This window comes from Myotis yumanensis, unplaced genomic scaffold (genome assembly GCF_028538775.1).
Source record: "Myotis yumanensis isolate MYYU_CA2020_CCGP unplaced genomic scaffold, mMyoYum1.0.hap1 SCAF_14, whole genome shotgun sequence".
Taxonomy (NCBI): Eukaryota; Metazoa; Chordata; class Mammalia; order Chiroptera; family Vespertilionidae; genus Myotis; species Myotis yumanensis.
Genome location: NW_027223765.1, coordinates 3,482,434 through 3,508,453, shown reverse-complemented (window position 1 = coordinate 3,508,453; position 26,020 = coordinate 3,482,434). Strand labels below are relative to the sequence as shown.

The following is a 26,020-nucleotide window of genomic DNA, read 5'->3' as shown; positions in this document are numbered from 1 at the left end:
TGTCGAGACCACAACCCAGACAGGTGCCCTGACTGGGAATCAAACCCTGACCTCCTGGTTCATAGGTTGATGCTCAACCACTGAGCCATGCCGGCCGGGCTACTATTTATTCCCTTAAAATTACCCACAATGACCGGAGGCTCTCAGACCATCGGTGTGACAGCTCCCGGCCTTTTCTCCGGGACGATGTGTGCCCCGTTGTGGCATCGGCCAGGGGACAGGGAGACACGCTCTTGGCATTTGAGGTCCCTCCGCATGTCAATCTCTGGGTGCTATTTTCTGCCGCCTCCCCCCCCCCCCCCCAATTAAAGCCGTAGATACAGAGGAGAACTTGTTAATGTCTCTAAATAATAGATTAGCGTTATTTATTACTTGTGCCGGGGGCTCATTTCCTCCTGAACTTATCCCCGCATTTCAGACACAAAGGCGTTCCCCTGACGGAATTAGAAGCTGGAAGGCAACGGAGAACAAAACGGTCTTGTGACTTGGTTTCGTCCACATGTGGCTGCAACCCACCGACCTGGCAACTTTACCAACACGCCTATTTCATGTAACCACCGGCTCCTTCAGATCTGCTCGAAGCTTCCCAAGCTTTTTAAGTTACATCATCCCCGGCTGAGGGAGGGGAAAGGGCCGGCGGATCCGGTCCATTAGATTGAAAATCCCCGCGGGCCTCCTCACACTCTGTCTGCAGAACGTCCGCTCTTTTGCAGGAAACGTCCTTATGGCTTTCGCTCCCACCCCCCAGTCCCGAAGACCGGTCTGTGAGGGGTCCGACGCCTGGCCTTGCAAGGTGCTGGGTCCGAGGGATGCTGCCCCGTGCTTTAGGGAGGCTCGTTTTCCTTCTTCACTCCTTCGTTTTATCCCTCCCTCCCTCCTTCCTTCCCTCACCTGTGCAACAAACTGAGCGCTCACTCCGTGCGGGCCGATGGCCAGGCTGGGGGTTCAGCATTTGAGACGAAAGGGTCTCTATGCTCCCAGAGCAGCGGAAGCAGCAGACTCGACTCCAAGATGAGCTCTCTCCATTAGGATGAAGAGTTGTGCCCGCCGGCGTGGCTCCGTGGATGAGCATCGAGCCATGAACCAGGAAGTCACGGGTTCGATTCCCAGTCAGGGCTCATGCCCGAGTTGCATGCTCGATCCTCAGTGGGGGGTGTACAGGAGGCAGCCGACGGATGATTTTCATCACTGATGTTTCTCTCTCTCTTTCTCTTTCCCTTACTCTCCCTGAAATCAGTAAGAACATATTTAAAAAGAAAAAAACATTTGTTTAATGCAGGTCCCTGGTAGATACCCCAGAGGGCTCTGCTCACTGTGGGATGTTGGAAGGACTGGCTGACGGAGGAAGGGAGGTGGCTCTCAAAGTCAGCCTCCTCGGGATGTGGCAGCAGCAGGCAGACACACGTCTGTTACACGATGAGGCTTAACCCGGGCTCACTGTGGGTTATAAACACGGACAACTCGGACAGCCTGTGATCGTGGCCAGGGCGGCTCCACCGCATGCGAGTCACCCCACCTCCGGACCTGCTTTCTCCCAATGGCCTCGGGTCGGCCAGCCCTTCGTGGGGAAAGCTCCTCTGTGAATGGAGACGGATCAGAGCAAACCTCCCCGAGCGGAGTCGGAGGCCATGCGATGGAGCGTTTCAGTGTTGACACCAAACAGTTAGAGGCGCCCCGAAGGCCACATGGAGGGTCAGCGCACCAAGGGGAGGAGGCGTCTGCTTCTGGAAAAGCTGCTTCTCTGCGCATCGCTGTCCACTGTCAGGAGCCTCAGCGGCTTCCCCGGGCCGCCACTTCCAGCCGGGGCAGCTGGCCCCTGGGGATGTGCCTCTGGGCTCCCCCCTCAGCCGGGGCTCCCCTCTCAGCAGGGGCTCCCCCCTCAGCTGGGGCTCCCCTCTCAGCCAGGGCTCCCCTGTGCCCGGGACGCTTACAGTCATGATTGCAAGCAACCCCGAGAAGGGAAGGACGGAGGAGAGCTGGGCTCTGTGGGCCCGGCCAGGCCTGCTTGGCTGGGAGGCAGGAACACACAGGGGCCACGGAGGGAAAGGCCAGTTGAACGTCTTCTCAGTGGAGTGAGCGCAGGCGAGCACTTCATCGCGGGGTCAGTAGCTCCTCCGCCACGTGGAGTTCTGGACCTGCTCGGAGCGTTTCCACGTGATGACAGGGGCCCACACATGTAAAATCCGCTCAGGGCTGGGCTGGCAGCCACAACTCCATACACAGGTGAGATATGATCACGGCCACTGACAAATGACACAGAGACGGAGCTTCCAAGCAGCCAGCATGCCTCTTCTGTCCGCAAACCACCCTGCCTCCCCCGGGCGGGACAACGCCGTCAGGGTAATTGCCTCCTGAGGCTCATAAATGGCACCTGTCACATGACGGACAGGCCCACTGACGTGTTCATCCTCAGGAAGACGGGCTCCCTCACCGCTGCCCAGACAGGCGGAGGGAAAAAGCCACTGAGCACAGTGCTGGCCACTTAGTCGCCAGGCAGGGTGTCCTCTGCCTGGATTCACGTGTGACACTAGCCCCAGGGGGGGGGGGGGGCGGGGGGGAGACGGAGGGGCGCACTGGGCACCAAGTAGGGGTGTGACTCGCCGCCGCTGAAGTGCAGGTGCACCCTAAACTTTAACCTCCACTCCTTGGAGCATCGGGAGCACCCGGAGCTCCGCTGAGGCCGCAGGGCGCGGAGGGCTGAGCTGAAATCCAGTTCACCCGCTTAAAGCCCCGCTCGGACACCAGCGGAAGAGAAGAGAAACACCTTCAGGCTTTGCAGGAAAGCAACGCACAGCTAAGAGAACACTCGCTCTTTGGCAATAGAAAGCAGCCGGGGAGCGGTGGCAGGGCCGCAGACAGAATGGGACAGACACGTGGCCTTTGGGGACAGGCGTTCCCAAGGAGTCTCTTACGTTTGCTCCCCGACCGACAGGTGTTCTCGGAAAGAGGCGCCTGTGTTTGCGTCAGGCATGTCCTCCGTCCAAATGGGGACAAAGGACTGGAAAGAGTGCCAGCACCTGACCTCCCCGTGACCTCTGGCAGGGAGCACCAGGCTGTCTACTGGCCTCCGCGGCCCAGTCTGAGCCGCCTCTCATCCGCGCTTGCAGGCCTGGGCATCGCCCCAGCCGCTGAAACGGCACCACGGCACCCGCACTCCCCTCCAACATGACCAGGAGCCCTTGGAGCCCAGAGGCCTTTGAGGAGCCCCTCTGCATCCCCTGGTGTCTGGCTCCTGCCTGAGCCTCTGCCTGCAGCCACTAGGCAGCCTTTTAACCCCCTGGAGCCCTCTCCCATGCATTGGACCTAATGAAACAATAAAGTTTTTTGGAGCTAGAGGAGGAGGAGGAGGAGGAGGAAGAGGAGGGAGAGTGAAGCACTGTACAATCCAGCTGGTCGATCCCCTGTAGGAGATGAATTTCCCGGCTTGCACCCCCATTTTAACGCCCTTCTTGCTTTGTTCGTTTCCACAGGCACATCTCACCCTGCGACACTGGCTTCCGAAATGAAGTGAACCCAACACAAGAGATGCACAGAAATTCTGGAGGAGGAGTGAGTGCCCATTACACCCCTTTGACAGGAATACGTTTTTTCTCCCAAAAATTCCCAAAGAATGTATTTATCTTGGGTTATTCATTTTAACAATTTTCAACATTTTAAAATTCTAATTGCATACATTCTATGCAATTGGTCGTTAAAAACGAATTTATAGGTTAGACAAAGCAATGCATGCGTTTTGGTGTCCGTTGCATCCTTGCCATGTTTTGTGACATTTCGATGATAGTAAATAAATAAATCTTAAATGGTAAAATCACACATTAGAGCCACAGGACATGATTTCTAAGGTTCAGAGACATTGCTCAAAATTCTAGATCTTTTTCTTTAAATTTGCAACTACTGTTTGCTCAAGAGCAAAGAGGTTGGAGGGACCCACTTCACTCAGAGAAGCCATTAGAGAGAATGTGTAGCAGCCGAGGCCTCTCTGTTACCACTGATGCCTTTAGGAGGATTCCCTCCAACTCTCCTCTCCATGCCAGTCCTGTTTCTGTCCTTATTCCTGTTAACAATGTGCACATGTGTCCTCCGGCGTGGCTCAGTGGTTGAGCATCGACCTATGAACCAGGAGGTCATGGTTCGATTCCAGGACAGGGTACATACCCTGGTTACAGGACTTGTCCCCAGTAGGGGGCAGCCGGTCAGTGATTCTCTCTCATCATTGATGTTTCTATCTCTCTATCCCTCTCCCTTCCTCTCAAAAAAATCCATGAAAACATTTTTTTTTTTTTAAAGTGTGACTCTCAGGAAAGGTGCCTTGAAAGCTCTTAAATCTGACTCATTCCTGGCCAGCAGGTGCCTCCGTGGTTGTAACGAGGTCCTACTCTTGTCTGCCTGAACCCCAGGCGTATCTCCCTTCCCTGGAATCTTCTAAGACCCGCTGGTATCTGCACGGCAGAGTCAGGCCAGCAGAGCAGACGGACAGACAGGCGAACCACACGGTTACCAAGACCTGCAGGACACGGGAAATGCCACAGGGACCCACATATGAGGTCACTGTCCGGTGGGAGGAGATTCACACACGGCCCCCAGGCCTCAGAGATGACTGGGGAACACTGTCTCCACACTCCCCAGAGGCTCCGGCTGGGACTCCGGGAAGAAACGCCACCGCATTCTCCGCCCCGAACTGTCCGTGCCCAGGGGCTGACAGTGCTCCCACTTGAAGCACGCCCCCCAGAACAGGCGCCCAGGGCTCTGGAGCCTGGCTCTCCATCGCTGGGGAGCTGAGCCTCCGTTCAGGCAGTTCCTCCAGCCGGGCTGGAACTCCCCAAGGAGGCTCCCTCACCACTGGCTTCTTCCCCTCATCTCTCAAGTTCCAGATTCCCAGCCAAGGCCCACCTGCTTGCAGACCAACTCCTAGACCTAGCCACATGCAGTCAGCACCAGGGAGGGGGAGAGGGGGAGGACCGACAAAAGTCTGACCCTTGGGCACAGCCAGTGTGGCTCAGTGATGGAGCATCAACCTATGAACCAGGAGGTCAAGGTTCAGTCCGGTCAGGGCACAGGCCGGGCTGTGGCTCGGTCCCCAGTAGGGGGCGTGCCGGAGGCAGCGGATCGATGTCACCCCTTGCTCTCAGACTTCCCCCACTTCTAACAGCCCGCAGTCTCCACCCGCTCATCTGGGCACAACTTTCACACCTATCCAATCAGAAGCTGTAATGACAAAGTTTCCGAAAACGCTATCCGAAAGCTGCGCCGTCCATGGAATCCACCTTCCCGCGGCAAGGGCGCGGGCCAGCTCCCCGGCCACGCGCGTCCCTGCGCACACAGCGCGGGGGGCCTCCGTGCGTTTGAAAGCGAGGGTGAGATCCGCGCGGCGCGGAGCCCTGGCCCCTGGCGCCGGGCTGGCCGCCTGGCGCGGCCCTTCCGCTGGCCCCGCGCGGGGAGAGGCGGCTCTGTGCCTCCCCACCCGCCGCGGCCGGGCGCCCCCGAAACAAAAAGCGGCGGCCGCTGCTCCCCGCGGCGGTGGCGGCGGCGGCCGGGCCACCCGAGACCCCGGCGCCGCGCCTTTGTCGCGAGGCCACAGATGGTGCCCAGCGCGCGGGCCGGGGGGCGGGGCGGGCGGCGGGCGGGGCGCGGAGCAGCCAATGGGCGCGCGGCCCAGCAGCTGACGCCTCCGCTACCCCAGGTGCTCGCCGGCTGCGGGCACAAAGCGGGGCTCCGAGCCGGCGGGAGCGGGGAGCTGGGCGCGGCCGTGCGCAGCGCGCTCCGGGCGGGGAGAGGGGCAGGCGGCGCCAGCCCGGGCGGTGGCCTCCCTCGGAGCCCGGCGCCTCCTCCGAACCCGGCCGCGCGCGGCCCCGCCCCTGCACCCCTCCTCGCCCTCCCACCCTGCCCGCGGCCGCCGGGCCCCGAGAGCCGGATCCGCGAAGGCCGGCGCGGCAGCTGCTGCTCGCGTGGCCGGTCGCCTCCTGTCTCGCTGCTCGGCCGGGGGCCCCTAGGAGCCGGGCGCCGCCGCTCAGCCGCTCCTCCTCCCGCGGCCCCCGTGGGTGCCGGTCCGCGCGCACCCCACCCCCTGCAGCCGCGCCTCGGGGTAAGTGCCCTCGCCCGGCCGGGCAGCGGCGGGAGGTGCGGGCTGCAGCGAAGGCAGGTGGAGTCAAACTTGGCCACCTGGCGAGCCCGAGGGTGTCTGGGGAACCGCGGGATGGGACCGCGGGCCTAGGGGCGAGGGGGCGCGGCTCGCCGAGGTGGGGGAAAGGACGGAGTCGGGAACGGGAACCTAGGAGCCCCCTGGTCCCCCCAAAGCCTCCGGGGATGGGGAACCACAGCTCTCCAGGAAGGCCAGGCAGAAATGGGCCAAAGGCAGTAACAGGAGGCGAGCCCGCTGGGTTTCGGGGACCCACGCGGGGGAGGAGATGCCCAGGCCCGGGGGAAGGAGGGCTGCGGGGTGTGAGCTGGGAAGGCAGCCGGGCGAGCAGAGCAGAACGGGGCGGGGAGTGGGGAAGAGGACCCAGAGGAGGAAGGAAGGTTGTGGGAAGGGAGGAGGAGGAGGTGGTGTTGGCGATGGCCTTGTGGGTAAAGACTAGGGGCGCGATTCACAAAGCACTCGGCGCACTGAAGTCCGAGCACCGCGCGCAAGCCACTCCGCTGTGGGCGGTCTGCGTGGGGACCAGACCTCGCCCTCCATGCTCCGCGCTCGGAGGCGCGGGGGATGATGGAATGTCGGGGGAGCCTGGTCTGCGCCTGGAGTGAGCCTGCTGGGCTCCCCGCGGCCGCGTGGGGACAGAGCAAAGTTTGCAGCCCGTGTCCTTCGTGGGTGCAGAGGGGTGTGAGCGGTTCCCCATTCGGCCCAGGGAGTCCCTGCCGGATGGGCTGAGAAGATCCAGGCGGAAGCGGCGCCGTGCACGGGACTGGTGCGCAAACTGGCAGGGATGTTGGGGAGGGAGCCGGCCTGGATGCGCCCGACCAGTGGCACCCGGCCTGAGACCTGGCCTGAGAGAGGGGACCTTGCCTCCCGGGGTCACCCCTGCAGCCCAGGCACCTGGAGCAGGACCTGGCTGTGAGGGAGCGAGCGAATGAGTGAGTGACTGGGTGAGTGGACTTGGGGAGGTGTAACCCCCAGGCAGAGGCCTGGAGAGCAGAAAAGGGACCCTTCCCTGCATCCCCACCACAGGGCTTTTCCCTTCCCTGACCCAGACATAAAGGAAAAGTGGGATGCAGAGGGGGGCGGGGGGGGGGGGGGGCAGGTCTGCTGGCTTGGGTTTTTGCTGTAGGCTTTTCCGAAGACAATGTGTTGTTTTGTTTTGCAGTGTGGATGGAAGGACACTGCGTCTAAATAATTAACCTCCCTCCAGTATGCTCATTACTTTGTTGTTGAGAGCGAGGCCTGGAGCAGTGGAAAGTTCAGGAAGGCACTTGGATGGGTGTCAGTCCTGAGTGGAAGTGGGGTTGCTGGCTGGGCCCGGGGTGTCCTGATTTGCATGCAAATGTGAGCGGCTCCTGGCAGATGTCTGGCCTCATCCATTCACAGGAAGGAGTCTTTCCTTAACAACAGCCCTTAAGAAAATGGGATAAAGGCGCAGTGTGGGCTTTTCTGTGTGGGAATCCCCTGGCTTGCGGGCACCTCGCTCAGGAGCCCCTTCTCTGAGGGCCTTTGCGGAGAAAACTTGAGCACCCCGAGCCCTCTCCTGGCTGTGTGTGCACCCCCAGGCCCTCGCCTGGCTCTGTGTCCCTGACATCCCGGCTGGATGCTCTGAGCCTGGGAGGAAGGTGTGTGAGGGAAGCAGGCAGGAGTCTCCACCCACTTCAGGCGGTTGGAGGCAATTTCGGAATCGACTTTCAGAGTTGTTGTTTTTTTCTTCTTTTAGTCATTTCATCTCCTGCTCACATTGGTTCTCCATCCTTCCAGATCCACAATATGGGGCAAGAGGGTTAGAGTTGGCCGATGTGAAGAACTCGCGAGAATGACCGCTGTCCAGTCAAAATTACTGTAGTTGTTAAGGCACCAGCCCTGTAGGCCTGCGGGTGATGGAGCCGTGGGGTTCCTAGCTACCTGAGAGGGTCTCAGGGCATAGGACAGAACAGTGACTGGGAGGGACCCCAAAGCCGGGGGATGTCGGCCGTGTCTGAGCCATGTCTAACCGTGGCTGCTAGACCACTGCACCCCTCACTGCCTGGCCTTGGGCCGCACGTGGGCCCGGGATTCTACCCATGGACAAGCCAGCCCAGTGGCCGCCTCTTCTTTCTCCAGGGAAAAATAAGAACCTATTCACTGGCTGCATCTCCCCTGTAGTCTATGTATTCCCTGAAAGGGACATTAACATACAAACCCTCCCCCCAGATAAAAGGACAATATTGTTTTGAGGGCTGGTGTTTGGGGGGAGGGGGTGGGCAACAGATGTTCCTCTGCTATTTTCTATGTTTCCCCCGGTTCTCTTTGCCGCTTCAGTGACTCTTACACAGACGGCGGTCCTGCCCCGGGAGGGGCACCGGTAATGGAGTCTGGGGAGAAAAGGTTGTAGCCAAGATGACCTTTCCTACGACTGAGACATCAGAAAGTCGAAGGTTATGATCCTAAACTCCTCGGTGACATCACCCTCCATGCTGGCTTCGTGATGGGCTTGAAGGCTGTGAAAATACAGCCGGTATTTCCTAACGAGGTTGCAAATTGTCGTCTTGCCAGTTACGTGTGACCGAGGCATTTTTGAAAGAAACCGGAGACTTTCTAATGGCCAAAGCCTCCCATTTGTGGGAGCTGATCCCTGGCGAGATCTTTATGCTGCGAGTCTAACGAGAGGGGGGATGAGCGCTCATCCGCTGGTAGATAAACGTGGGGAAGCACTTGCTAGGACAGGGTCACTCTGCTGCATGAAGCCTTACGCCAGGCCCAGGGCAGACCCTGGTCTGGACAATGGTACAAGCAGTCCCGGGTGGTGCCTGGCTGTCCCGGAGAGCCAGGGGACAGCACCACGGACCTCTCTCTGGCGAGACCCTGCCAGGGCCAGCTTCTTGGCCTGACGGCTGGAGAGCTCACCCCTTCTACACTGACGGGGACAAACCCGGGAGCTACTGAAGGAAACCTGCCCCTCTGAGTATATGGCTGCTTCCCTGGCCGGCAGGGTATGACCACAGGTAACCAGAACGGCGGGCTTTTTGTCTCACCATAACTAAGCCATAAATACAACATGACACATGATGGGGCCTGGATGCCACTCTTTACTGGACTCTCGTCATATTCTTTATCTTTTATTTTTAAACTACAAAATGGCATTTCTTCCAACGATCCCCTGAGCACTCCTGCGGAGGTCGCTCAAATACTGTATTTAGTTTTTCCAAATTATGATGTGGAGCCTCTATTTGGGGTTAAGCCAATCTGGAGATCAAGCATGTTCCGTTTTAAAATCGCATTTTGGTTCCTGGGAACAATGGGAGGGTCCTTCCCTCCTGAATGGAGCTTTGATTAATATTTTACTCGGGAGGAAATTATAATGATGCAGATGGAGGCAGGAAAGCACGGCTCCCCTTTTGTTTTGGTTCTCAGTGCAGAGTGGAGAGAAAGGTGAACCTCGCTGTGAAGTCCAACGCTGGAGTGGCCAAGGGAGCCGCTCGTCCACGCGTCTTCTTAAAGGGGTTCGCTTGTTAGAGGTTCTCGTGTTGGCACATCTCCCTCGTGCTGGATGGCAGGTCACAGGGTGTACGTCTCAGAGCATAGACAGGTGCATAATGAAAGGGTTACTGTCCCTGCAGTGACAACCTGGTAAAATAGTAGAGAACGTACTTCCAGACTTACTGGCTACTCTAGCACCGTTAACTCTATTTTCAATAATTAAAATATGTGCCCTTTTATGTGTCCGTGTTTTTTCAAAGAAACACTATACAGGCTTACGTATTATATATTTTGCTTTTTGAATCTTTTCAGAAGGTCTAGCAAAGGTGATTAGCAGTGGTATCGGTTACGTGGTGGGTACGAGAGCTATTATCCGGTCATAGCTCTGTGACCTTGAGTCAGGTCCCTGCGCCTCCATGTCCTCATTCCTAACGTGACGGGCGGGGAGGGGGCGGTGCAGAGAATGGGAAGAACTCACTCCGTGGTCAGCAAGGTCGCTGAAAGGTCTGTGGGCGCCGCGCCCCAGTGCCACACGAGGCTACGCATTTAATTGGGACGGAACCGTTGCACTTAAGCCACGGAGCCTCAGCCCCGAGAGGCAGAGGAGCGCGGCTTGGACTTGCAGGGATGCACCCCGAGGCCCAGCCCCCCTCCCACGCCCACCCCCGGGCCCCTCCAGGCCGCCGCTGCACTTCCCAAGGACACTGGGCTCTGAACTCCGAGGCCTGGAAGCTGCTCTCCCGGCTCAGCGCCTCCATGGACGCTCCTAACAGCTGGGGTTGGGCGTTGCTGGCAAACGCTGATTAAGATAAACGAGGTGATTCTCTGACCCCAGGTCCCGGCGGTCTATTGTGACCCTGGCAGACATGTGGGCTCCACAGCTATCCCTCATTTGTGTATGAAACAAGCACATCGGTGGCATTTTTTGGTTGCCATGGTTACATGAGCACTCTCTATGTGACGCGGCATCCTTCCCTGGGAAAGGTTTTTGTGGCAGATATTTGGGGGGCCTGGGAGCAGAGGACAACTACTTAAAGTTTTGGGGGGGGATGAACTGGTTGTTTTCTAGAACCACACACACACCCCCAGTGGCTCCCAGGAAAGGGCAGTCCCAGCCTTCAACAGCGCCCACCTCGCCAGGAGGGCGTCCCTCAAATACACATCTCAGGATACCTGCTCCTCTGGCCGGCGTGGCTCAGTGGCTGAGCATCGACCTAGGAACCAGGAGGTCACGATTCGACTCCCGGTCAGGGCACATGCCCAGGTTGCAGGCTCGGTCCCCAGTGTGGGGTGCGCAGGAGGCAACCGATCCATGATTCTCTCTCATCATGGATGTTTCTCCCTTCCTCTCCCTCTCCCTTCCTCTCTGAAACCAATGAAAATACATAGAGCTGCTCCCCCGCCACAGCCGCCCAGTGTGGGGCCATGATCACAGTCCCCGGGAGTCACACAGGAGAAAGGACAGCGCCTGTGCCTGTGCCTGTGCCCCAGGAGGCGAGCCAGCACCGCACCGGGAGACAGGAGAGAAAGTAGCAGGGAGGTGATGTCACTGCTTCCATGCCCGGAACCCTCCCCCTGGGAAAGACGGGAGCGGGCGACGCAGAGGGTCAGTCCCACAGGCCGGCAGCCTCGTCCTGAGAGGCCCAGGACACAGACGGAGCCTCGGTGGACTCGGCGCCCAGCACAGAACCACGGGCAGGGCCCCTAGCGGGGTCCCTCCGCTCTTCCTCCCCCTGGTGATGTCCTTCCTGCCAGTGAGGACGACGGGAGGTTTAACCCCGAAGGACCCATTCGTTAGCTTCGCTGTGTCCTACGGGGACAGCCTGTCCCTGGATCCCAGCCGACCTCACCACATGCTCATACACCCTGGGAGGCCAGGTGAGACCCGTGGGTCCTTCCCAGAGAAAAACACCAAGTACAAGGGCGGGTGCTGGCGGGACGTTCCCCCGGCACCAGCGGCAGCCCTGGCAGAACCCAAGCCGAGTGGGACTTCCCAGTGGCTTCACCCTCAGGATGAGCAGGGATGAGAGAGGCGCTCCATGCAAACGAGGTGCTTTTGTAGATGAGAAAACCCTGCCAGGGCTCCCAGGTCCCGTCCCCAGCCACCATGTTCCCTGACACAGGGCGCAGTCACAGGAGGAGAACGATGTCCAGCACCCTCGTCCCCTTCCAGCTGCCGGGACATCCCACACACTCACACACCTTAACTCCTCGGGTCCTCCCCATAACTTTCATACCCATTTTACAGCTCAGCAAACCAAGGCAGGAAGCCATGCGGTCAGGAGCCCCGTGTCACACAGCTGGTGCGTGTACTCTGAGCATCTGTCGAGTGAATGAATGTTTGAGAGGAGAGGGTGGTTTATTCGCATCTCGGACCGGCAGGCCCGCTCTGGGCGGGGCACCCCGAGGAACTGGCTCTGAGAGGGGGCAGATGGTGCCTGGGGGCTGGTCAGCAGCGAAGCAGGGAAGTGAATGCGGGTCTTTCTGACGCTGCACCTGCACCGTCAGAGCCCAGGCTAGGTTTCTTCCCTATAATTGCAGCCATAAAACCAAAGGATTGGCCTAGACTGGCTCTCACGGCCCAACCGGCTCTAAAACATCTATAATTTGTTATTAACATGAGGCTACAGAAAATCAAGCAGGTTGGACTTTGCTTTTTTGTTACTTTCAATCTTGAAATATAGCTTGGAGTTTTCATTTAACCAGTCGTCCCTGAATTATCCACTGAAATTGTATTGGAATTATTAACAGTGTTTTTAAAACTGTATATAAGGTAAATACAGTGGGTGAAAATGGGTGAAAACTGCACACTTAAAGGTGCCATTCTCCATCGCCATCACACTGCACATTATACCACCATTGCCTAAATTTAGGTGTTTTCTTAAAAATTAAAAAGACAAGTAGAATGACTGATCATGAAGAAAGCTGCTGACTCTTACGACGTGCATGGAATGGCTTTACACGAGCTCGGAGCCACGGCCACACTACAAACACCTGAGATTCGCTTCCAAAGACTTTTGCTTTAAGGGGATCCTGACAGGCAGGTGAGGCGCCAGCCAGTGTGAGCCCGGCCCCAGGTCACAGACAGCGGCCCTGGTCACAGGACGGAGGCCCAGGGCAAGGGGTGGGGAACCAGGCAGGGCTCAGTCGGGAAGAATTAGTTCCCAAACCGTCTGGCTTTGGCCTGGAGGGGAACCGGAATTCCTTAATATGCTCTCATGGACTTTTTAGAGAGAGAGGAAGGGAGAGGAGAGAGAGAGAAACATCAATGATGAGAATCATGGATCAGCTGCCTCCTGCATGCCCCCTACTGGGGATCGAGCTCATAGCCCAGGCTGTACACTGGGAATTGAACCACGACCTCCTGGTTCACAGGTCGATCGATGCTCAACCACTGAGGCGCACATAGACTCCGGCAGGTAAGGATTATCCCCACTTTGAGGATGAGGAGAAACGAGAGATAGGAATCCGCCCAGCATCTCACCACTGCTCTGTGCGCAAGGCCAGGGCCTCGCTGACCTTCACTTCCCGCCTCTCCTCGGCCTGTGTTCCCAGCTCAGGGCTGCTTATTCCCATCGTGGTCATTCAGCACCACCGCCAGTTCCTGGGGAGACTGCCACGCTCAGCCCAGGCCCCCAGAAGGGCCTCGCACACGGGACACGCCCATAGCAAGTACCCAGCAGCGTGGAGCCCAGAGGGGTTTCCACGTCTTGCGTCTCCCAGGCGCCTCCTGCTGCTTCTGCGCCACTTTCTCGGGTATTTCCTACAGCGCTCGGCAGACATGAGCAGGTCGTAACCTGCATTAGACGCAGAGACACCGCTGCCTTATTCACAGAGGCTGATGCAGGGAGTCGAGCTCATCTGGGGATGCCTTTATGAGGTGAATGCCAAGGAAGTGTGATTAATCAGAAAGTACTCATTAGAGGCATGGAGACCAGCAGTGCTGTTAGGAGGGGCTGTGGGGGGTGAAGGAATGTGGGTGGTGGTACTTCTGGTACCAGACTGGGAGCTACCAGACTCCTAGGGGAGAGAGGATGGGGAGAGAGGGAGGAGAATGAAGTGATGGTCGGTGGAAATGCCCAACGGAACAGGAAACACAGTTTTGGACCATGCGGGCCTAGGTTTGAATTTCACTTTCTTTTTTTAAAAAATTTTTGTTGTTGTTAATCTTCACCCAAGGATATTTTTCCATTGATTTTCAGAGAGTGGAAGGGAGGGGCGGAGGGAGAGAGAGAAACACTGATGAGAGAGAGACATCGATTGGTTGCCTCCCACACGCACCCCGGCCAGGTGCCTGGGATGGAACCTGCCAACCAGGTAGGTGCCCTTGGCCAGGTCTCGGACCCTGACCTTCCAGTCCTCAAGCTGACGCTCTATCTGCTGAGCCACACGGGCCAGGGCTACTTCACCTTTTATTTTCTGCTTTTCGTTGTCTCCCCTCCCCCCAGCCCCATCATATGTTTTCCTTTGGTTCGAGATGAACCCCCTCCCCGCCCCCGATGAAGACACAGGCTGGCTGACAGCACCCCCAGTGTGCCCACAGGTGACAGGTGTCCGCGGTATGAACACCGGCCTGGGGCCGTCTCAGAGCTTCCCTCCCGCATGTCCCGCAGGTGCCTCGCTGTGGTGTCGCTCTTGTTCACCGTCCCCACTGTGGCGCTCGCACCTGGCCACATCTGGCCACATCTGGCTGGTGTCGGCACACGAGGGGTGACTGGTGGTGATCGAGCCAGACCCTCTAGGAGATGTAGACGGAGAGTGATCGCATTAGGGTGCTAATGACTGTGAAACCTGGTTGACAGCGAATTGTCCTCCGTGGGGAGACGGCCTGATCGCAGTCATCACGGTGCATCACACGGGATCTCAGCTGAGTCGGCGTGCCGCCCCCGTCCTCTGTTCCAGCTCCTTCTTTGTATCGACACACGACTACATTCTCACACTCACCTCGTGGTGATCGCAGGGGACGGAGGAGAGCTCACTTACCAGTATCTCTCAGCAGGACGCGCGGATAACAGCGGTGCTTGTCCATCCCTTGGGAGTTTGCCTTAGCCTTGCCCGGGCCTTGTAAATGGTCCCTTTTGAAGACTTTCTTTATTCCTCCCTTTTGACTACGTACTAGTATACCATCCGCTTCCTGCTGGGTATCGGCCACGTGTAAGAAGTGGGGGAAACTCTTTAGCAAGGCAGTAAGGGCCCGTATCGAGGCACCGTCCGACCTCCTGTCCTGACTTCGCCCCTGTGCTGGCAGAGCCTGAATCTCATCCAAGGGGAGCGAGTCCCTGCTTCGCGCACCTGTTCCCACTGTGTGCTCCGGTGCTTTCCCACAAGCCCTGACATGCAGTGCCTGCCAATGCCCGTGGTGTAAACACACCCGCCATGACCCCTCCATGCGCCTAAAATGTCTCGGAACTTGGAATTGGGAAGAAAAGCACACCGTTGGCCAGTGACCCCTCCCAACCCTGTCCACCCCCACCCTCTGCCAGGGCCGGACCCAGAATTGCCGCTCTGCAAAGTATTCCAACTCTTTCCCGTCGCTCGCGTGGCATTTGGAACGGTTTTGAATGACCAGCCACACGTTGGTGGTAATATTTCCGAACCCAGGGCTTCTCGCCAATTAGGTGTTTGAGGCTTAGAAGCCCTGAAGCAAAAATCAGCTACCTGCCTGTGTCTCCGGCCACATCGCCAAAGCTTCCTGCTTCAAGTTGCTTCATTTCCCAAGAAAATGATTCTCACCCGCTGGTCCTGTTCCCAGGTTACGTCCTCAGGATTCTCATCCACACGTGACTAGAAGCATCGACTGCTCTCGGTTATAAGCATCTGAACAGAGAAAACGTTCAAGGTGGGTGCTCATTCTGGAGAGAGAAGACGGCCCACGATTTATTCCGAAACGTATCTTATTAAGGAAGGGTCTTTTTACGCAGCCCTGCTAAGCGATGCCTTCCATTTCACTTCATGAAACAGATGAGCCCAGTATGTCAAGTTCAGAAAGTCACCATGGCAGCCAGGGGGAAGCTGGGATGTCCGGGAATAAAGGCGAGCGTGCATCGGCGTTGGGCTATTTCCTGATGTCATGGTCATGGGTGACAACAGCGGTGTTCCATTAAAGTTATTCTTGTTGCTCTTAATTTCATAAAGGCTGGGGATGGAGACGAGATGAAGGAAAGCGCCAGGATTTCTGATGCGTGCGGGCCCTGGGAGCTTCCCCACGGGCCCTTGGCCCGTTGGCGACAGGGAGGCCTGGATGGTGTGACTAAGGACCGTCCCCTCCCGCGCCCTGGTTGACGGCGTCCTCAATCCGAGCCCTTTGACCACTGGACTGCGAGTCTCAGTGCATCCTCACAGGGCAACGCCTGGGCACCAAGGAGACTTCGTAATGAGCTATTTCCAACTCAGGGAGGTGGCGTGAACTGATTTCAATTCGCCAAAACCATTTAAAAACCTGATTACCAGAAATCCTAATTCACTAGAATGTTTTCCCCCTCAGGGGGCCACTTTTAGGAGGAAAAGGGAAAATTGGAAGAAAATAGGTTAGTAACAAAGACTTGAGATTGGGGGCCAGTATGAGTTCCCTATCAGGGCAGGGAAGGAATATGTCTTAATAATAATAATAATAATACCCTAGCTGGTTTGGCTCAGTGGATAGAGCATCGGCCTGCGGACTGAAAGGTCCCAGATCTGATTCCCTGTCAAGGTCACATGCCCTGGTTTTAAGCTCGATCCTCAGTGTGGGGCCTGCAGGAGGCAGCCAATCAATGATTCTCATCATTGATGTCTCTCTCTCTCCCTCTCCCTTCCTCTCTGAAATCAATAAAAATATATTTAAGAGAACAACAACAACAACCCCTATCAAAAGCCAGAGGTGGGCATTAAAGATTGAAAGATTGGAACTACCACTTCCTAGGAGACCCTCAGCTTCCCAGAAATTACATGCGCCGGTTCCCCGAGCCTGACCTTCAGTACCAAGCGACCTTGTTGCTTCATCACAAGGTCGTGTTCGTGTGTGTGTGTGCCCGGAGGCTGCGGGCACTCCGTCTCCACTGTGGCCCCGGGGGATGCGGGTAAGGAGGTGGCATCACACCAGGGCCCCGACCTCTAGTGCTGCAAATGTGGGTCCCTCTCGGCATTTCCCCAGAAGCTGTGGGGGTCCCCACTGGTCCCTTCAGCTCTGAGCCACTTGTAAGACGGAGCAGTGGCCTCAGCCCCCACGGAGCGTGAGAGCAGGCAGGGGCACTTCTGCGCTGGGCCCCCTTAGCGCTGCGTCCTGCCCCGCCCTGTCCTTGGGACACGGTGACACTTCCTGACAGGCCCCTGGCCCCCGCCCTGCGGAGGGAAGGTTGCGCTGGCAGGCACACTTCTCAATGATGAAGAAAACCAAGTTCTTTAGATCCGTATTAGAGCAAACAGTCGTATAAAAACCATTTAGCACAGGAGCTCGAAGCCAAGTTGATTTTAAGAGCTCAGGGACAGATGGCTTCATTTTGCTTCTTCCCAAGAGATGGCATTCCGTGGAAGCAGAGGGTGCCTGGGGTCTGTGGAGTCGAAGGGCAGACACGGCCATGCACCCCCGCGCCACTGTCTCTAACCGCGAGGAGCAGAGCTTGATGCTAAATGTTGGTACGTTCCCATATGTCCGTCCCCGAGGGAGGGGCTGTGTGCTTGGCATTTTCCCAGGCTCCGGTTTAAACGCTTCGTCTTCTAACTGGTAAATGCTAAGGAGTCAGACTCTAGAGGTGTGTCAGTGGATCTGAGCTAAAGCATACAGGCTCCCTCCCGCCTGGCCGGTGTGGCTCGGAGATTGCGCATCAACCCAAGAACCAAGAGGCCACGGGTTCGATTCCTGGTCAGGGCACATGCCGGCTGATGTCTCTATCTCTTTATTCCTCTCCCTTCCTCTCTCTAAAAATCAATAAAGGGGGGAAAAAAAGTACAGGCTCCCACCTTAAGAACATTGGATGTTCAATTTTTTTAAATAAGAATTCTGTTAAAATGTCAGGTAGTTAATAAAAATTACCAACCCTGCAGGTGTGGCTCAGTGGTTGAGCTTCAACCTATGAACCAGGAGGTCACAGTTGGATTCCCAGTCAGGGCACATGCCTGGGTTGCGGGCTCAATGCCCAGTTGGCAGGAGGCAGCCGATCCATGGTTCTCTCTCATCATTGATGTTTCCATCTCTCTCTCCCTCTCTCTTCCTCTCTGAAATCAATAAACATATTTAAATAGATGTACATATGTACAATATATATACATGTATGTGATCACAATGGTACACAACTCTCCTTGAGTAAAGAAAACTGCAATAAATATCGTGAAGAAGTGAAAGCCTTTGCCATTTCCTTGATGAGAGTCATGTTCACTGTGACACTGAACCTGAACTGGCCTGGGCGCACAAGCCGGTATGGCAGAGGCTCCTGGGGTTGCTGGACGTGGCTGGCATCCCGAGCTCGACGGTGTTGGTGTCCACAGCGCATCTGCCCTGTCGGTGCCAAGCCCGATGAGTCTGCCTCTCCAGCGGCCTGTCTGCAGTTCTGGACGCGTCACCCAGACCGCTGGCAGCGGCTCCTGCGCAGCGTGTACTGGCACGGCCTGGCGAGTCTCCGTCCACCGTGAGAACGCGAGCGGTACCCTGGGAAGGGCTGAAAAGGGTGTGAAGAGACAGAGCCGGGGAGGCAGAGTGAGGCCGCCACACGGAGGAGTTCACGTTTATTTAACATGCAATCATGGTGGTAATTACAGAGCAATTATTTCATATGGGCATATTACGAGGAGAGAATTAAAATAATTTGTAAAAAGACTAAAATGAATGGGTTCCGTGGCAGTTTTCATGTCACTGCACTTGCTGGTGCTAAAAAGGAGCATAAAGCAGTCCAGGCGTCGCTTCCTGTTGTGTCCGCTCAGCTGTCCGTCCGCTCAGCCTCCCGTCCGCTTAGCCTTCCAACCACTTAGCCTTCCAATCGCCTACCCATCCATCCACTTAGCTGTTCGTCCGCTTAGCCTTCTGTCCACTCAGCTGTCTGTCCACTCAGCTGTCTGTCCACTCAGCTACCTGTCCACTCCCAACTTGACGATGCTGAATTGCTACTTGATGGCTCTGACTATGCAAACAGTTCATTTCTTATAAAGAAAAACAAGGAACTTTCTCGATCCTAACAGCGAGTTAAACAGAAAAAATCCTTTTTCCCTGGTCCTGCGTCCTTAGCCTGTCACAGACGCTCAGGGTTAAAGGGATTTGACAGATACCAGGTGTAAGAATTCATCAAACTGTATCTGGTGAGTGACTTTTCACAATATGTTAGGGAAAATGAGGTCGGCGCTGAGTTGAGACAGTCCGTATGCAAGTACTAGCCTTGCCTGCGAGGTCCTAGAACAAGCTGCAAAGATCAGGTTCACGCGTTTCTTTTAAAATTAAGAAAAGGTATCCCCGTGCTGCTGAGCTCCGTGGCAAACAGATGAGCCTCACCCGGATCTTGACTCTGACGTGTGCAGCTCAGCCTTTGGTGGGGGATGGGCATCGCCTTCGAGAGCTGACCTGCTCCCTGCGGGCCGATCTGTGCTTCTGCTACTTCGCGGACAGCCCGCTCATCCGATGGCCACCGGGGTTCTTTGGGATGGCCATGTAACGTGCATTAGTGCCTTTACACCTCCCACACGCACCAGAGAATGCCCGAGACCCCGGCAATGAATAAAAATAATAACAACAAATACAAGAAGTAAAGAGGGAGAAAATAAAACCAGGGGAGGGACAATCCAATGCTCCTGTGGGAACCGGGAGAACCAGCAGAGAAACGTCAAGTGCTCAGATTAGGAAACGCTGAGTCCGGGATTTATGCTGCTCCTCCGCCAGCGAACTGGGCCACCTCTCATCACCCAGGGGATCGCTCAGGTGCTGCCTCTGAAAGTAGGTCTTCCAAGAAAAGGAATGAGGATCGATTTTTGTAAATGGGATGCGCCTTTAACAAGCGCTAACGTTTTCTTCAGAGCAGAGATGCACGGTGCGTAGCGGACTGGGCTTCTAAGGGTAGGTTTTCACACACAGACCCTGTGCCAATAATATCTCCAAAAGTCTAGCTAATCATCTAGTTGTCAAGCACTCCCACTAGCTAATAAGCATCGTGGGCGATATTATTATTACTTTCTTCTGTGATTCAGACGTTGCAAACCGGCCACAGGCCATAAAAAGCCCCAGAAAGCAGACAGTTTTGCTCGGCTTGTGCGGCTGCACATTTCCGGGGGGTTGGGGGTGCGCGTACCCTCCAGCTTCTTACCAGGCCTGTTAGGCTCAGTGACTATACCTACCCAACCCCTGGCGCAGCTTGAGATCCTTGGCCTAATGGAACTCCATGCCTCCGTAGCATTTAAATAGCACAAAGCGGGGAGGGAAGGAGCATCACCTCACAGAGAACGGCCAGAAGTCGTTTTCACCCCGAGGAGAGCTGGCTGAGAAGATGGTTCCTGAGGTCCCTCTGGCCGCGGACGCTGTGAGCTCTCCTCTCAACCTACTTAGTCTAAGATAATAAAACAGGACACAAAGTGTCCAGACCGGCTCAAGGTCAGCTGGGAAGGTGGGGTGAAGCCCAAATGAAGCCCTTCCCTGGTGCCCTCATGCGGGGGCTCGGCCACGGGGCCCTGCTCGCTGATGAGGGTGCGGGCTCCCGGGAGCAGTTCCTGATGCAAAGGAGCCTCTGAAGCCCCACGTGTCCTTGCAGGGACAGGGAGACTGTTACAGCCCTTCCTCCCAGACACACCCTCCTCCATCTGCGGTCCCTGAGCCACGGTGCAGGTGTTTCGCTCTGGATAACGTGTGAACAAGGAGCATCATTTGGGAAAATGGTTGGAGGACATGTAAGACTCAGAAAGGGTCAGGGGCCAGACAAGAGTCCACGGAACGAGTGTCTTCCAGAGTAGTCCGTGCAGGGTCAGCGTTCAGAATGCATTTGCAAGACCGTCTCGCCTTCCCAGAGGAAATACAGTAAACCCTCCATAAAGAGCTCCCGCATTTCGGCCATGGTGGCTCCGTGGTTGAGCATCATCCTATGACCCAGGAGGTCACGGTTTGATTCCTGGTCAGGGCACGTGCCCGGGCTGCGGGCTCCATTCCCAGTGTTGGGGCGTGCAGGAGGCAGCCAGTCAGATTCTCGCCCATCATTGATGTTTCTCTCTCTCTCCCTCTCTCTTCCTCTCTGAAATCAATAAAAATATTTTTTTAAAAAAGAAAAAGAAAAGAGCTCGCGGCAAACTCTCGGGCTCTCCCCGCACCAGCCACCTACTGCCCTGGGGGAGGCTCCGGCCAGGCCTTTCAGAACCTGGAGTTGCTGACGCCACAAAGCATGCTCTGCTGCCGCCAGCCACCCACGCCTTGCTGTCGTGCTCGGCACCCACATGGAGCTTCAGACCCAGCGGGAGGCAGCGAACCTGGGAATGACCGCTACCATCTGCGGCCAGTGCCAGGTGCTCTGCCCAAGCTGTGCCCGTACCAGCCTGCGAGTCCTCCCCGCCCCACATAAGAGGAGCTTTTAGGATCTGTTTTCTAAAAAAGGAGACGGAGCCTCAGGAAGAAAGCGCTGACGACTCGCTCAAGGTCACACAACTGCATCTGAAGCCAGAGGCCACACTCACCTCGACTCCAGGGTCCAAAGGCTGGCAGACCTGCCTGCCCTGTCTTGTTTTTGACCTTTTGTATTTTTTATTTTTTGGTGCCATAAATATAGGGCGTCCCCCCAAAAGTATAAAACACTTTGAATAATTACAAAGGCATATTTATTAAAATACATTTTATTTTCAAAACTGAGCTGTCAGCTACTGAAGTGTGTGTACATTTTTTGACACCCGGGACATGTAGTTTCTAAAGTCACTTTTGTGTGTGTGTGTGTTAATGACATCTGTGGGTTTTTCTGAATGTTCCTATTAAGTGTGTGTGCGTGTGCGTGTGAGAGTGTGTGTGTGTGTGCGCGATGATGATGATGATTTTACCCAATAACATGAGCAGTCCCAATTTAACTGTAAAGGGGAACCAGGTTAGCGCAGTGACTATAGTCAAAGTGCCTGCAACTCAGAGCTTGCTGAGCTGCGTGGAACATCCTGCTGTTACGTTTGGAGGGTCTGTGCCTGCTCAGCAGACAGAGAAAGGCTGGGATGGAGGGTGTCGGGATAAATGTAATGTCTGTCCCACTTGCATTCCAGGCGCACCTGCAGATTGGATCAGGCCGAGAGCCCTGTGCCGGCCGTGGGCAAGCCCGGGATGGAGAGCCACAGCTGAGGCTCTGGCGTCCTGGCCTCCAAAAACTCCTGAGAACCATCCTGCGGGCTCCAGAACTCTCTGCCGCGCCACCGAGATTTTGCTTGAATGTTCGTGGGTCACTCCGGGGCGTTCGCCAGCTGCTGAGAGGTGCGCGGGCAGGGCGGGCCGGCTCAGTGGCGGGCGGCATGGCCAGGATGCGACCTGCTCCGGCGGCGGCGTCCGGCCTGGCGCTGGGCTTGCTGCTGGCCTCCCTCGCCGGGTCCTCCCTGCAGAGTGGCGAGTGCCCGCAGCTGTGCGTGTGCGAGGTCCGGCCCTGGTTCACCCCACAGTCCACCTACCGTGAGGCCACCACCGTGGACTGCAACGACCTGCGCCTCACCCGCATCCCCGGCAACCTGTCCAGCGACACGCAGGTGCTGCTGCTGCAGAGCAACAGCATTGCGGCCACGGCCGACGAGCTGCAGCAGCTCTGCAACCTGACGGAGCTCGACGTCTCGCAGAACAACTTCAGCAGCATCCGCGAGGTGGGGCTGGCCAACCTGAGCCGGCTCACCACGCTGCACCTGGAGGAGAACCAGATCGCCGAGCTGCCCGACCGCTGCCTGCAGGACCTGGGCAGCCTGCAGGAGCTCTACATCAACCACAACCAGATCCGCGCCATCTCGGCGCGCGCCTTCGCCGGCCTGCGCAACCTGCTGCGGCTGCACCTCAACTCCAACAGGCTCAGGGTGATCGACAGCCGCTGGTTCGAGGCCACGCCCAACCTGGAGATCCTCATGATCGGCGAGAACCCCGTGGTCGGCATCCTGGACATGAACTTCCGGCCCCTCGCGAACCTGCGGAGCTTGGTGCTGGCGGGCATGTGCCTCACCGACGTGCCCGGGAACGCGCTGGTGGGCCTGGACAGCCTGGAGAGCCTGTCCTTTTACGACAACAGGCTGGTCAAGGTCCCCCAGCTGGCCCTGCAGAAAGTCCCCAATTTGAAGTTCCTCGACCTCAATAAGAACCCCATCCACAAAATCCAGGAGGGGGACTTCCGGAACATGCTCCGGCTGAAGGAGCTGGGGCTCAACAACATGGGGGAGCTGGTGTCCATGGACCGCTATGCCCTCGACAACCTGCCCGAGCTCACCAAGCTGGAGGCCACCAACAACCCCAAGCTCTCCTACGTCCACCGCCGGGCCTTCCGCGGCGTGCCCGCGCTGGAGAGCCTCATGCTGAACAACAACGCCCTCCACGCCGTGTACCGGGCCACCGTGGAGTCGCTCCCCAACCTGCGTGAGATCGGCATCCACAGCAACCCGCTGCGGTGCGACTGCGTCCTCCGCTGGGTGGCCGCCAACACGACCAGCATCCGCTTCATGGAGCCGCTGTCCATGCTTTGCGCCGCGCCGCCCGAGCTGCGGGGGCAGCCGGTGAAGGACGCGCTGGCCCGGGACTCCGGCGAGCGCTGCCTCCCCATGATCGCCCACGACGCCTTCCCCGGCCACCTGAGCGCGGAGCTCGGCGCCACGGTGCTCTTGGACTGCCGGGCCCTGGCTGAGCCGGAGCCCGAGATCTACTGGGTCACACCCCTGGGGAGGAAGATAACCGGGGACACGCTCTCCGACAGGTACACGCTGAGTAGTGAGGGCACCTTGGAGATCCCCAACGTCCGCACGGAAGATTCCGGGAGGTACACCTGCGTGGCCCAGAACGTGGAAGGCGCCGACACGCGCGTGGTCACGGTGAAGGTCAACGGGACCCTCCTGGACGGGGCCCAGGTGCTGAAAATGTACGTGAAGCAGACAGAGTCCCACTCCATCCTCGTGTCCTGGAAAGTGACCTCCAACGTCATGACGTCGAATCTCAAGTGGTCCTCGGCCACCATGAAGGTCGACAACCCGCACATCACCTACACGGCCCGGGTGCCCGTGGACGTCCACGAGTACAACCTCACGCACCTGCAGCCGTCCACCGACTACGAGGTGTGCCTCACCGTGTCCAACGTCCACCAGCAGACGCAGCGGTCCTGTGTCAACGTCACCACCAAAACGGCCGCCTTCGCCCTGGACCTCTCCGACCAGGACGCCAGCACGGCCCTGGCCGCCGTCATGGGCTCCATGTTCGCCGTCGTCAGCCTCGCGTCCACGGCCGTGTACGTCGCCAAAAGGTTCAAGAGGAAAAACTACCACCACTCGTTGAAAAAGTACATGCAGAAGACCTCGTCGATCCCGCTCAACGAGCTGTACCCCCCGCTCATCAACCTCTGGGAAGGGGACCCCGAGAAGGACAAGGATGGGGCCGCGGAGGCCAAGCCCGCCCAGGTGGACACGTCCAGGAGCTATTACATGTGGTAACGCCGGGGAGACGCTGCTCTGGCAGCGAGGAGCACAAAGATGCTTTTGCTTTATTCTGCAAAAGTGACACGTGGGAGACTTTTGTATTTTGGACTTGGGGCAGAGCGGAGGGGCCGGGTGGCCATCTCAGTTTTTTGTGTTTTTTTGTTTGTTTTCTTAGTGGAGCGTATCGCAGCGAGCCTGGGCTTCCGGAGTGTGTTCGGTTTTTATTCTTACCATTCTTATGATTATGATTTTATTATGATTATTCTTTGGTTTTAGTTGTCCTGCTAAACTCAATGATGCTGTTTTAACGACCATGCTCCATGCAATGATCAGTGGCGGGCTGGGGTTCCCCTGTGCCGTGGCCGGCAGCGTGACCCCGTCTTCCGAAGCCATCGGCAGAAAGCACCGCGTCCTCCCAAAAGCGGCCACGTGGTTGAGGAGCAGCGTGGACCCTTGGCAGCCACTTGGCCCACAGACTTTCAACTCAAGTGACCACGGCTAGACTGTTACCTGCTTTGAATGGTGTTAGTTGACTGCACTGTAACCTTGTATCCACTGACTTGAATGTTTGCCTTTGAACACGGACATTTCTTTTTGTAATCAATCGTTAAAGAGGCTTAGGCCAAGCTAACAGGCAATAGAAACACGTTCTATATCAGGTTTTTTTAATGTAACAAACCACATGTTACTTGTTACCTTCTTCTTTTTATCTTTAGTAGACACTTTTGAAAGAAAAAGACAATACCTTTGGTGTGTTTCACTCACCAACATGTGGTGTACAGTGAAGACAGGACTCTAATAAATTAGTTTTGTTCTGATTTTTTAGAACACTTGCAATAACGGATCCCGTAGTTCTTGCTAGTGGCAGCGTGCTATTTTTCATGCCCCTCAAACCAACCGCCCAGATAAACCGGCTACCACATGATGCTTTTCAAAACTGAGCCCTGAAGAGTTTTGAAGTCTTTTTGTAGGGGAAGAAATATCTATTTTGATGCAGATGTTTTAATGGACAGGATTTCTATATTTTAAATATTACTGACCAGATCCAATGGAGGAAACAGTTCATATGAAGAAAAAAGGTGTATTGCTGTATCCTATGCATAACTAAGCACGGATGGAGATATATATGGGGAGAGGGAGAGGGAGGGAAGGAGGGGGGAAGAGAGAGAGAAAGGGGGGGAGAGAGAGATGCGTAGGCTGTCTCATTCCTTCTCTGTAAGGGTTTGTTAAAATCTGATATTACAGTAGTAGCCACGCGCCCCGGCGGAGTGCCAATCACAGTTAGTAGTATTCCAGATGCAGTCTGTGCTGTTCCTTTGCTAACAGCTGTCTATCTGCTTAGACCCATATTAGCCCATCTGGGTGTGGAGACCCCTGCAGGTGATGGGCAGAAAACAGAGCGGCTTCTGGGCAGCTGGCATGTTCCATCCAAGTACCAGAGAGAGAGAGAGAGGCTTTCGCAGGATTAGGTGTTTCCTGGGAAATGTGTGTGAGAAACAGAACAGGAGGCGGATTTAGGTAGGAGGCCGGTTCCACCGGGGGTGGGGTGGACTTCACAGTGTAATTAGAGGCGAAAGGACTCATTGGAAACGAGACTGATAAAGCGGAGGAGCACGGTAAGGCTGTTCCCAATGGCACCTGCCGCCAGGCCTGCAGGCAGTCGCACCAGGAGCCTGAGCTGGGAGAAGAGTGAGCGCGAGCAGGTGCCACTGAGCTCAACCAGGGAAAGGCAGGAAGAAGCGAGGGCGAGGCTGGCTGGAGGGTTTCTTTCTTTAATATATATATATGATTTCAGAGAGGAAGGGAGAGATGGAAACATCAATAATGAGAGAGAATCATTGATCGGCTGCCTCCTGCACGCCCCCT

At 56.5% G+C, this 26,020-nt stretch overlaps 1 protein-coding gene across 4 annotated transcripts in view; it reads left to right on the top strand.

Moving 5' to 3' along the window:
- The first annotated feature begins 5,723 nt into the window (after positions 1-5,723).
- LRRN1 (leucine rich repeat neuronal 1) overlaps positions 5,724-26,020 on the top strand; it is a 47,878-nt gene continuing 27,581 nt past the window's right edge. Inside the window, exons 1-2 of one of the 4 annotated variants that reach the window (XR_011468108.1) lie at positions 5,724-6,082; positions 21,773-25,243. Coding sequence is in view for 3 of the 4 variants with exons in the window: in XM_070391408.1 (XP_070247509.1) it covers positions 22,016-24,169 (2,154 nt within the window). In the remaining variant the exon portion in view is untranslated. Of the gene's footprint in view, positions 6,083-11,371; positions 11,474-15,162; positions 15,435-21,772; positions 25,276-26,020 lie in introns of those variants that run through there. The other 3 variants (XM_070391408.1, XM_070391409.1, XM_070391410.1) reach the window with 3 other exon arrangements.